This window comes from Halteromyces radiatus (assembly GCF_025201355.1).
Source record: "Halteromyces radiatus strain CBS 162.75 chromosome Unknown BX664scaffold_1, whole genome shotgun sequence".
In the NCBI taxonomy this organism is placed as follows: domain Eukaryota; kingdom Fungi; phylum Mucoromycota; class Mucoromycetes; order Mucorales; family Cunninghamellaceae; genus Halteromyces; species Halteromyces radiatus.
The window spans coordinates 1,697,963-1,709,511 of NW_026251687.1; the positions used below are offsets into that span (position 1 = coordinate 1,697,963).

Below are 11,549 nucleotides of genomic sequence, written 5' to 3' on the forward strand. Positions count from 1 at the left end.
ATCCAATTCTTTCATGTAAGCGAAATAAAGGCTGGGAAAATTCTTACCAACAAGTTTATTATTTCTAAAAGTTATCTAAATGATAATTGAAAATTATTTATTTTATATATATTCTAATTCTAAAAAAAAAAAAAAAATAAAAAAAAGATTTTTAATAAGTAATGAAATAAACTATTTTTTATTTTATAATATATATATTTTTTTATAAAGAAAATCTATCAAGAAAATCTATCGATTTGTGGAGGAGTGTAGCAAGTACAAATACCCCTCATTTCTGAGTTGGAATACCACCAATAAGATCAAACTTAGTTTCTGGACAAGACTTTTTATATATAAAAACATTAACACGTGAAAGGATGATCTTATAGTAGTATCGTATGTTCTTTTTTATACTCAAGTGAAATCTATGGGGCAAAATGATTTATGCAGCATGTGAAAACATTTTATCCATTTCCATTGTCAAAAGAGGTAGGAAACATCAGCAAATGATGCTCAGCGGAGGTTCTTTTTTTTTTCCTTCGAATACATTCTTTTTCCCATTTTTTTCCATCCCCCAACCAAATTTGGCTGTCGCATTTAAATACACATATGAAAAAAAAAAAACGTGGAGTTCCTATTTTTTTTTTTCTTCTTCTTCTTCTTCTTCTTTTTCTTCCTTCAACTCTTCTCTATCTATATTTTTTTTCTATTTTTTTTTTTAAAACCATGTCTTCACCTGATATATCATTTGAACATTTTGATCCTCAGTTTGAATTAGGAAACTTGGATGTCAATGGAAAACCTATACGACCAAGAAAGAAACCAGGTCGTAAACCCAATCCACCATCACCTGCTCAACGGAAAGCTCAGAATCGAGCAGCTCAACGCGCCTTTCGTGAACGGAAAAGAAGAGAAATGCGTGAAGCTGAATCAACTGTGAAGCATTGTCTCCACCTTCGCGACAAAGCTATTGGTCAAGTTCGACGACTCAAAACCAAGGTGGAAGAATTACGATATGAAAATAATTATCTCAAAGGTCAATTATTAACATTCAAGTTAACATGTATCGCTAACAGAGTGGATGTACCAAAATTATGGGATCTTGGTAGTGTGGATGATACTGGTGCGGATACAATTGCTTTATCAAAAACAAAAGATATGCCTCAACCTATGGAAATTTTCTTGGACAAGCATAGAAATATCATCAACTTATCACAACGTCATGTGTCATCTCCGGTTTCTCAAACTCCTGACTCTTTTGTTTGTTCTCCTCCTTCAACCATGGTGGATCTTCATCAACATGAAACCTCTTCTCTTTTCTCTTCAAGTCCAAATTCCTCTTACTCTGGTAGTAGTGGTTGTGACTCATTCCTCGATACCAATCAACAACATAATAATAATGATAACGATACGACTACTTGTACAACACTTGAAAAATCATCATTGTCTTCTACTACATCATCTTCACCCAATGATACTCATTTTGACTTATCACAGCAGCTTGCTTTAATTGCTCCTCAACTAGCCAATCATCTGGATTCACCCTTTTTCCAACAATTACTTAATACTGATCTTGTTTCAGGACTCATTTCCTCAACTACTCCTCCCATGTCATCACCATCACCAGCAACTACAACAACAACAGCAACAACAACATCATCATCAGTTTCAAATACGGACAATATCACTTCTTCAACCAAAGTGGAAGTCAATCATTGGTTACGACAACAAAATCTTCATCCAAAACATTTAGCCATTGTGGCACAAGCGATTGCTCAGGATGTCGACAAAAACGCAAATTCAAACGATGATGAAGATAATCAGGATACAGCCATAGGCATCAAAAAGGAAGAATTGAATGGATCGCTGGACGATGCTTTAAAGTATGATATGATGGATCATGATTTAATGGATGATGAATCAGGATTATCAAGTTTACCGGATTTGGACTCAAAAACTGGATTGGCACGTACCAAGACTACGGTATCGGATGAAGAAATGAATAATAGTACATCTCCTCTTTCATTATCAGCAAGTCAACTCAAATCTGCACCTCCTATGAATCCTGTGGAAGCACTTCAATATATCCGTATGGTGAAAAGTCTAGACAATGATACTCGGGCTTTATTCAAACCAAGTAAGAAAGAAAAAAAAAAAAAAAAAAGGACATAGAATGACTGAATGTTCATACCTTTTTTTTTTTTTTTTTGATAGCCGAATTACAACGAATGATTCCTCATGATACTAGAATTGATTATATTCCTGGACCAATGATGCGAGATCTGATGATTTTATATCAAGATTATTACAATGCCAATGAACTATTTGATCTACTAGTAGAATCATCCACTTTTCTTGGGGGTGAAGTTGGAAATCCAGATTGTTGGTTTGCCCCTCCTGCCTTCCTTCATAAGTATTGGTTCCTATGTCCCAGTCATCGACCTCAACGAATGGATAATCTGGTGGATATTGCTGTAGGGATGGGTCAAGAAATGATCAAGATGATGATGGAACGTAAAGCAATGTATTTTGAACGGGAACGTTACGCTGATTATTTTCCCTCGGATCTTCCTTCTACTGAAAATAAAAATACTCACCAAAAAACGGATGAAGTACAACAAGAACAATCAATGAATTTGGATACTTTTCCCGAGGATGATTTTTCTATAGGTAAGAAGAGAGAGAGATGAACATCATTTCAATCAACTCAATTCTTTTTTTTTTTTTTTTTTTTTGAATAGATGCAGTCATGTCCATGGTGAATGATTTACCTCGATTGACGGCGGCCCCTAGTGATCTATTTGCCATCTAGTTTGTACAATAGTTAAAGAAATAAAATATAACAAAGTTTGACTTTTTGAACATGTGAAATTTGTTGTGTCATGATGGATCAGCTGTTGAGAGCAAGGGGAGAGAATTTCGCGTGATACAGTGCATGGCCAAACTAATTTTTTTTTTTTTTGTTTCTCGTTATTATACTCTTTTTCTTTATGAAAAAGTGGATTGAATGACGCCTATGATATTTATGATGAATGATGGATGATTTATTTTTTTTTAAAAAAAAAAAATAGATGTAGGCATGTCACAAGATTAAAAGTGATTTTATACAATTTTTTTTAAGGTAATGATTTGCTTTTACACATCATACCAATCTTTTTTTTTTTTTGACTTGAACAAATTTAATTTATTTTAACGATTAACGATGATGGATCATCGAATAAAAACATAATAAATAATAACGAAATAATATCTTTTACAAAATATAATTAATCTTGTCACTAGTGCCTTAAGGGCCAGGTACTCCATCAGTGGCAGGTACACCGCCAGCTTGTTCTACTGATCCTTCTCCATTAGCGGCTTCGGTTGTTCCGCTAGCTTGTTCTGATCCTGCTGGAGTCTGATCTGACCCGATTAAGCCACGTTTGGCCCCACCAACGACGTTCGAGGCTCCAGTTGAACGAAGTCCCAATGATGGCGGGACAACTTTATTAAGAATGGCGTTAGCTACATGGCTTGCTGCCTGGACGGCATGCGCGCCTGCGTGAGCAACCTCCCCCAATAACAGGAAGTCCACTGACAAGAGAGACATAGACAACGAAAAGCAATAAAAAGGTACGGCAAACCATTGTTTAAGAAAGATAACAGATGTATAAAATGGATTGTTTTCTTTTTGATTTTTTTTTTGATGCGATTTGCCTCTCATTTATATCTCTTTTTTCCTGCAATGGCTCCCTTTTTTCTTTCCAAGGAAAGCTCATTTGTGTAACGCATTTCTCTTTTTTTTTTCTTTTGCTGTATCATATCCATCATGAGTAAAAAGGAGAGAAAAACTTGATAAGATTATGGTATCAAGTATACGTTTCAAACACAATTAGCGATCGTCATTTTACATCAACAAGTAGTGATGATCAAGAATAAAAATGATTTCATCCACCTGAGGATTTATTTTTACAGGCAAAATTTAGACTGTGAAATCCAAAGATCGATCCTTTTTTTTTAGTCAAGAACTTCGCCTTAGACTGCACTATTAAAAAGTAGCTTAATAATGACTTTTTATTGGTTAGCTTACTCCATACAAAAAAAGCCATTTGAAAAAATCGAACCATTTTCTCTACACCACTATCATTCTTCATAAATACTTCGTTATTACTCATCATCCACCTACTGCTTTTTTTTTTCTTATTTCTTGTATTGTCAACTGACTAGCATACCGTATTATCAAGAATTTGTTTATTCGTGATCATAAATACATATATATATATATATATATATATATATATATATATATATTTAAAAAAAGGGGGATAATTGACAGGCATACGATAAGATGATCTCCATAACATGAATCATGCAAAAAAAAAAAAGATATATATCTTTTTTTATTAGAGTAAGAACGAACAAGAAAGATTGGGGGGGACTGAAGATCAAAAAGAAAGACGAGGATCCGAATGATCAAAGAGACTAAAACTATATGGAGCAGGTACTTCGCCAAACACACTATAAGGAACAGATTCATTGTACATGAGCCACATTGGATGATGCTTGGCATCGCTTTCTACTTATATAAAAAAAAAGGGGGAATGAGTTCTCCTATGAAGGATGATTCTTTCTTACCATGCATTAGTTTTTCAAATTGTTTTCCCAATTGTTTGGCATCATCCTTATTTTTTCTTTCCGCACCCTATCCAAAAGAAGATTATTTTTTCTTTTTCTTTTTCTTTTTTTTTTTTTGGTACCTTATCCCTAAAAAGTTTGACTCTACAATAACTTTGTTCAATATAATCCAACATTTTATCCTTATGAATGGATTGGAAAGATCCAGCGTAATGGCGCATCAATAAAGGATCAGTAGTAAGAGGGACTTGACTGGTCATGCAGATACGCAGGGGAATGCCTTTAACGCCTTTGATTCTGGAGAAATCAGTGGAAAGACAATGAAAACGAATAAACAATTTTGCTCCTTGACGACCATGCCAATCAAAAGAAACTCGATCAAAACCAGGATGACGTACATTCATAATACCAACAGATTGATTTGCATCTACATATAAAAATAAAAAATAAGACAATAGAATATTAAAAATAAAAAAAAATTTACCAAAATCTAATGCTCGAGCATGTTGAGGATCTTTTTGTTGATTGATCCAAAAATCCCAATAACTTAACGCCACTTTTTGATGAGAAGGATCATGGAACATGATCACAAGTTGACTTTGAATCAAACCATCATAACCTAATTTATCTGTCAAATCAATCCCATAAGCTTGACCTCGATTCAAATAAGTTAAAGAAGATTCTTCTGTCTTTTGAGTCACCGCTGTACTTGCTAAAAAAAAAAAAAAAAAAAAAAATCAGAACTAACTTTAATAGAAAAAAAAAAAAGTAAATTACCTTGAAGGACAATATGAAATCTTAAATGTCTAAACAAACGAATCAAAAAAAAAAAAAAAAAAGTGTTAGTGACATGACTCCCGAGTGCGTGAGAAAGGATGATCATCCATCACAAGATAACAAAAATGCATGTAAACAGAGACATATGTATCTCTATGCAGACTAAAAAAAAAAAAATCACAGACTATTTACTTTTTTTGTTGAGGAGACGCCAATGATGAAGCTGATTGCCGAAGATTGGCTTCCAATGATGATGATGATGTAGTAATAGGTGAGTGCCTAATATGGGAATATTGTTGAGTAGAAGAAGAAGGAAATGAATCATAAATAGGTGATTGATCCATCAATAAAATATCTTGTTGACTAGAAGGAGGAGTGACAGGAGGATAAGCTAATTCCCAAGAAGAATTTCGATGATGATAATATGGATGATGATGATGAGATAAAGGTGATGTATCAATGGGATGATGTTGTTGTTTTTCATTAGAGACCATCAATGGAGGTAATGGTAGAAATAAAGTCGATGGTATTGTATTGGTCATTGTATTTGGTTCTTGAATTCCATGATGATGATGATATGGTTGTGATGATGAGGGTGATGATGATGTGGAAATAGTAGATGGAGAAGACGTGGTTGTCTCTTGACGACGGATTTCTTGTGATCTATCATATTTAAAGTTTCAACAAAAAAGAAAGATACACGAGATCAGAATCTTATTGATTATCGCAACTATAAAAAACACGTTATATAAATATGGTAAATAAATCAATCACTTACGATAATGCGGAGGATTGCATAGGAGATGAAATACAACTAGAATGAGGATAAGATATCATTTACAATCAAACGTAAAAAAAAAAAAAAAGAAAAGAAAAGAAAAAAGAAAGAGAAATGTTGTACCGAAGAAAAAGGAGAGAGAAAAAAAAAGATATTAAAAGAATGATCAAGCTGTAACCCCCAAAATAAATCAAAAAAAAAACCATTATTTAGTCCCGAAAGAACTTAAGGAGGGGTAAGGGAACTTCTATCTTTTTTTTTTTTTTTTTTTTTTTTTTACTACAAGGAGAACTCAAAGGATTGTTTACACTTTTCGGTGGGGAGATCATTGACAAAAAGGAGAACTTTAAAAAAGGTCAAGGGAAAAATGGGCCGTGTCACACACACAAAATATATATATATATATTAGTAGGAATTTCAAGCATATTGACATATGATAACTACTTTTTTTTTAGATCATCTATCTTATATAAGCATAAACAAAAAGAATAAACAAAAAAAAAAAATGACGCTTTAGCCAAGTTAAATATTTGTATTGAAAAAAAAAAGGTATGAGACCAATCAATGTTTTGTCAGGTTCATTTTCATGCAAAACAGTGGTATTTTTTTTAAGTCCCGGTTTTTGTGTAAGTTACATCAAAGGAGGAAAAGTAAGGAGTCCGAGAAATGTCAGTGGGTAAAAACATCATCAGTAAAATTATTATACTTCTTGACATCAATATCTATTTCAATCCCTATTTTGTCTCATCCCTTCTGATGTAAAAAAGAGGAGTTGTACAAAATCAAGGAGATTAGCTTTTTTTGTTTTCTCCCATTCACCACCCCTCTATTAGATAAAGCATCATTCGTTTTTCACACCATTTCATAAAAAAAAGTTCATTCTAAATATTTTTATTTATTTATTTTATTATTATTAAAAAAAAAAAAAGAGTAATCACAAATGAAACTACCAGCCACCACCATCAAACCCAACAAATCCAGTCAATAAAAACACCGGGAAAAATGGTTTTTTCTCGATTTGTGAACACCCTAATAAGTAAGGTTGTTAGTACATCCCCTTTTCTACATCCAAATACTTACAATTCCATGCAGATGTCAATCGTCCATCAATACAGCTTCCTGCATCAAAATAATTGTCAGCCCCTGAACCATCAAAGCCTGATCGGAAAAAGTCATCTAAAGTAAAAAAAAAAAAAAAAATCATTCAGTAAAAACATTCTTTGAGTATCGATCATCTTTTTTTCTTACGCAATATATCTTTTCGACATTGATCCACACTACCATACATAGTATTGATATATCTAGCCAATTCTTCATCTTCTTTTACCACCGTATCTAATTTATCCAATGTACTGACAATAGGAGATAAGATTCTTGCCACTTGATTATACTATATCAAAAAAAAAAAATATTGTCAATAATTTTTCATTTATATTTCCTTTTTTTTTAGGATTACCTTATCAATAAACATAAAAGCATTGGGTACATTTCTATCACCAAGATGAATCACACTACTTCCAACCCAAGAACCACATTTCTTTTGAGCTCGATGAAGAATCTTGTGCATGGCTCGAGATACTTGACTACATGGTTGAATTCGTTGTAATCCTTGTCCAGTGTTAGTCAATCGATAAGGATTCATAGAAGAAGTCAGATCCTCATCAGATAAATGCCATAACATAAACATATCATGAACAATTTCCCGCCATAAAGTAAGAGATTGATGTACATAACTGTATTGACTTGAATGAGTATGTGTCAATCGATGTCCATGTCTTCCTGCCATGATTGCCAATGAATAACCAGATTCAGATTTGGAAGGATGGTAGTATTTGCCAAGGTATTTCATCATTTTTTCACATGGATCCCTATCATCATTTCGAGTTTGAGTTTATCATTTTTCTTTTTTTTATAAAAATATATTACCGATTTGATTTCAAAAACGCATGATTATCAGATAAAGAAGCTAAACATCGTTCAATATCTTGAGCTGATACTCTATCATTTGAATATTGTTTACAAAGTGATTCAATAGCCAATTGTTTGCGCTGAATTTCATCTTGGACTTGTTCCCGTGTCTTGTATTCAGGTGCAATTTCTCTAGTAGCAAGTGCAATATTGTCATCATGTAATACTTCCACACATTCGTTTTCTTTCAAAAAGTCATATACCGTCTTGATGGGAATCACACAACTAAATCCAAGGGCTGCTTCTACTTCAGGAATCACCGAATCCATCAACATATACATCAATTTACCATAGTTGGATCGCATTTTTTCAGGATTCATAATCTTGTAACTAAAAAAAAAGAAAACAATATAATCAATCAATATTTGGCATTTCAAAATCAAAATATCCTGACTTACCGTCTTCCTACTTCAAATACACGTTGAAAAAAGGCTTCATTTTCTTTGATACTTTGTTCCGCAAATAATCGAGCACCAAGTTTATAATCACCAGATACAAGTAATCCAGAAATGATATCACAAATATCTTTGATTTGAAGAACTATCCGCTTGGCTTTGTTGGAGTATGATATAATATCAATACGATCTATATATATATATATTTGAAATAACTCATAGCGTCAGTCACCTTTTTATCCTTTTTTTATTTATTTATTTTGACTTACCGGTATATTCAGATACGTTCAATGCAGCTTCCAATCTTTTGGAAAAATAAAAGACATATATTAGTTCCCATGCAGTAAATATCTATATATTGTAACTTACAATCGTAACATCCCTCTTTCTTGAGCATCCAATCGTAATGGTACATGTTTTGCCCTAGAAATGAAGAAAAATAACAGGTTTGTATCATGTCTCATTTTCCCTAATATATTTACCGTTTCGTCATCCATTCACCAAAAGTAGCTCCATTTCCATTTATGATGGTGCCATCCAAAGTCAAAGTTGAAACTGTGGAAGAAGACGCGCCATTTTTCATAGAAGGTTCCTAACGAAAAAAAAAAATCCATTTTCCTCATCAATCCATATCATTCTTTTTTTTTTTTTTTTTTTTTTACTTTTGAACTGGTATTATCACTTGTACTAGGCTTTGTATCTGCTTCTGTCATTGTTGTTTGAGAAGTAATAGGTGCTGTTGACACTTTCAAATTCTTGGCTGTATGTTTGCGTCGATTCCCGGTACGATGAAGCATCCCTACAATGATCATAGCATGGTGAGTCTTTCCCACTATATAATCATATTCATCTTTTATTACCATGGCAAACTTCACAAAAGTCTTCATCACACTGTTCACAAAATATGGATGCCTAGAAATAAAAGACAAAGTTAGATCGGTTCATCAAATCTGTTCTATCCTATTTTTTTTTTCTCTCTCTCTCTCGAGTTATCAATTCCTCACTAATCCTCTATTTTATATATATAAAGTACTATATTTCATTCGTGTTAATCATTTCTTTTTATAATCTTACCTCTTGATCTCTACATTCCACACAAAAGGAGATGGATGGTTGATGAGTATCTTCCATGAGGATCTATTGTTATTTATAATAAAGGAAAGGATAGGCGAAAGAATAAGATAGTGAAACACACACTAATTGCTTTTCTACACTAATAGATTATATATATAGAAAAAGAAAAGACAAGAAAAAAAAAAGGGAGGAAGAGAAAAGTACAGTGAGGAAAGACTTTTTTTTTTTTTTTTTTTTTTACTTTCCGCATTACTCTTGGTCTTGCCACAAAACTATTTTGCGGTGTTCTTTTTTTTTTTTTCTTTTTTTTTTTTTCCTTTAGAAATATAACTTGTAGAATCATGTTTTCCTAAATGCCGCCTTTGATTCAACAAGTTTTGAAATTAGGATTAGACAAGACGAATGAAATTCATTCACTGTTTTTATCATTATCTCCTAGTCCAACAGAAATCAACGCGACGGACGAACATGGTGATACTTTGGTTCATTTTGCTGCTCGTTCTCAATCCTTAGCTTTGTTACAACTTTTGTCTGAATATCATGCCAATATGGAAGCTGTTAATGAACATGGTAATGATATCAAAATAAAATAATAAAAAAACTGTTATTGATGAGTTTCTTTTTACGAATGGTGTAGGAAGACAACCACTTCATGAAGCTATTGACGATCTCTCTTGTGTACAATATCTTTTGGACGTTTCAAAAGTCGATATCAATGCTATGAAAAGAGGCGATTGGACTCCATTGATGATAGCCTCTTTAAAAGGAGAATTCTCCATTGTACGTTGTTTGGTGGACCATGGGGCTCTTTTGGACTTGACAAGCAAAGACGGTAGGACTGCTCTACATATGGCAGTCCAAGAAGGTAAATAATACATATATATATTTCATTGTAATAATACTCTTTCTGTCGGTGTAGGACATGCTGAAGTGGCCGAATACCTAGCATCTTGTTGTCCTTCAAGTATGTATGTAGAGACAAAATCGGGTCGGATTCCTATTCAAATGGCAGCAGCATTGACATCCGAACGACAAATGGCTGGAGATAGAATGACGCGTTACTTTATATCATTATCAGGTACATCACGGATGTTAGCACATATGGATCGATCTGGTCGCACAGTGTTGGAAGACGCGGTGGTGGCGAATCAAATCGAATTGGTAAAGTGGCTTATTCAAGAACATGGAGCAACACCTGAAAGATTGGATGCTTTGGGTAGAAATGGATGGCATCATGCGGCAATGATGGGTCATGTAACGATGATACAACAACTTCAAGCTTTGACGACAACCAATACATCATTGGATCAAGCTGATACCTGGGATCTTTGGACTCCTTTGATGTATGCTGCGAAAAATGGCCACCTGGATTGTGTACGTTGTTTACTCGAATTACGAGCAGACAAGACAAAAAAGGATAAATTGGGTCGCACGGCAAAAGATTTAGGTAAATAAAATAAATAAAAAGATGGTGGACGACTCTCTCAGATTGATTCTCTTCTTTTTTTTTTTTTCTTCTATTTGATTTTTTTTTTTCTTTAGCATCTTTATGGCATCATGAAGATATTGTCAAGGAACTTTGATTAAATTGGATAGGCCTTTTTTTTTTATTTAGTTAGTTTATATTTGGATATTATCAATAAACATTTCATACGTTTCATTTTTTTTTTTTTTTTTGGTGATGACCAGTGTATTGACGATGTTACACAATCACACAAGACAACATATACATATTACATCAAAAGAACCCGTGGGGTAAAAAGAGGAGCTCAAGACATATGAAAATCAACTGACCTGTTTCCCCGCCTTTTTTATTTCTTAATAGTTTCTTACAATCATCATTTTCCCCCCATCAAAAAAAAAAAGGATCATTCAATATTATATTTCCTTCCTTCCTTTTTTTTTTTTTCTTTTTCTTTATTTTTTTTTTTTTTTTTTTTTTGTGATGGATCGGATAGTTCGAC

General features: G+C 33.2%; 5 protein-coding genes across 5 annotated transcripts; 2 read left to right on the plus strand and 3 right to left on the minus strand.

Moving 5' to 3' along the window:
* Positions 1 to 705: 705 nt before the first annotated feature.
* Positions 706 to 2,847, plus strand: BX664DRAFT_289050 (uncharacterized protein; the record flags this gene model as incomplete). The annotated part of the gene is made up of 5 exons (XM_051541816.1): positions 706 to 1,263; positions 1,480 to 1,697; positions 2,016 to 2,116; positions 2,194 to 2,649; positions 2,721 to 2,847. 5 exons carry the CDS (start codon positions 706 to 708, stop codon positions 2,789 to 2,791), a joined length of 1,404 nt encoding a protein of 467 aa, XP_051404692.1. The 3' UTR covers positions 2,792 to 2,847.
* A 418-nt stretch (positions 2,848 to 3,265) lies between these two features.
* Positions 3,266 to 3,568, minus strand: BX664DRAFT_310118 (uncharacterized protein; the record flags this gene model as incomplete). Its single annotated transcript, XM_051542540.1, has 1 exon — positions 3,266 to 3,568. The coding sequence occupies one exon, from the start codon at positions 3,566 to 3,568 to the stop codon at positions 3,266 to 3,268; it is 303 nt and encodes a 100-aa protein (XP_051404693.1).
* Positions 3,569 to 4,283: 715 nt separating this feature from the next.
* BX664DRAFT_272184 (CP2 transcription factor-domain-containing protein) lies at positions 4,284 to 5,788 on the minus strand. Its single transcript, XM_051541177.1, has 6 exons — positions 5,563 to 5,788; positions 5,371 to 5,399; positions 5,078 to 5,305; positions 4,716 to 5,020; positions 4,594 to 4,660; positions 4,284 to 4,534 (listed from the first exon to the last, which is right to left on the minus strand). The coding sequence occupies exons 1-6, from the start codon at positions 5,712 to 5,714 to the stop codon at positions 4,404 to 4,406; spliced, it is 912 nt and encodes a 303-aa protein (XP_051404694.1). The 5' UTR covers positions 5,715 to 5,788; the 3' UTR covers positions 4,284 to 4,403.
* A 1,292-nt stretch (positions 5,789 to 7,080) lies between these two features.
* Positions 7,081 to 9,779, minus strand: BX664DRAFT_377206 (uncharacterized protein). The gene is made up of 12 exons (XM_051548758.1): positions 9,586 to 9,779; positions 9,372 to 9,423; positions 9,174 to 9,310; positions 8,994 to 9,103; positions 8,881 to 8,934; positions 8,781 to 8,815; positions 8,515 to 8,701; positions 8,075 to 8,446; positions 7,605 to 8,016; positions 7,397 to 7,538; positions 7,229 to 7,324; positions 7,081 to 7,177 (listed from the first exon to the last, which is right to left on the minus strand). The coding sequence occupies exons 1-12, from the start codon at positions 9,640 to 9,642 to the stop codon at positions 7,095 to 7,097; spliced, it is 1,737 nt and encodes a 578-aa protein (XP_051404695.1). The 5' UTR covers positions 9,643 to 9,779; the 3' UTR covers positions 7,081 to 7,094.
* A 553-nt stretch (positions 9,780 to 10,332) lies between these two features.
* Positions 10,333 to 11,040, plus strand: BX664DRAFT_253728 (ankyrin repeat-containing domain protein; the record flags this gene model as incomplete). Its single annotated transcript, XM_051540324.1, has 2 exons — positions 10,333 to 10,450; positions 10,505 to 11,040. The coding sequence occupies 2 exons, from the start codon at positions 10,333 to 10,335 to the stop codon at positions 11,038 to 11,040; spliced, it is 654 nt and encodes a 217-aa protein (XP_051404696.1).
* Between the last annotated feature and the right edge of the window lie 509 nt (positions 11,041 to 11,549).

Coding starts and splice junctions, on each gene's coding strand:
- BX664DRAFT_272184 (XM_051541177.1), bottom strand. CDS start 5,714: ATGGATCAATCACCTATTTATGATTCATTTCCTTCTTCTTCTACTCAA. Junction 5,021..5,077: donor TGCTCGAGCATTAGATTTTG/GTAAATTTTTTT, acceptor TTTTATATGTAG/ATGCAAATCAATCTGTTGGT. Junction 4,661..4,715: donor TCAAACTTTTTAGGGATAAG/GTACCAAAAAAA, acceptor TCTTTTGGATAG/GGTGCGGAAAGAAAAAATAA.
- BX664DRAFT_377206 (XM_051548758.1), bottom strand. CDS start 9,642: ATGGAAGATACTCATCAACCATCCATCTCCTTTTGTGTGGAATGTAGA. Junction 8,816..8,880: donor GAAAGAGGGATGTTACGATT/GTAAGTTACAAT, acceptor TTTTTCCAAAAG/ATTGGAAGCTGCATTGAACG. Junction 8,017..8,074: donor GCGTTTTTGAAATCAAATCG/GTAATATATTTT, acceptor AAATGATGATAG/GGATCCATGTGAAAAAATGA.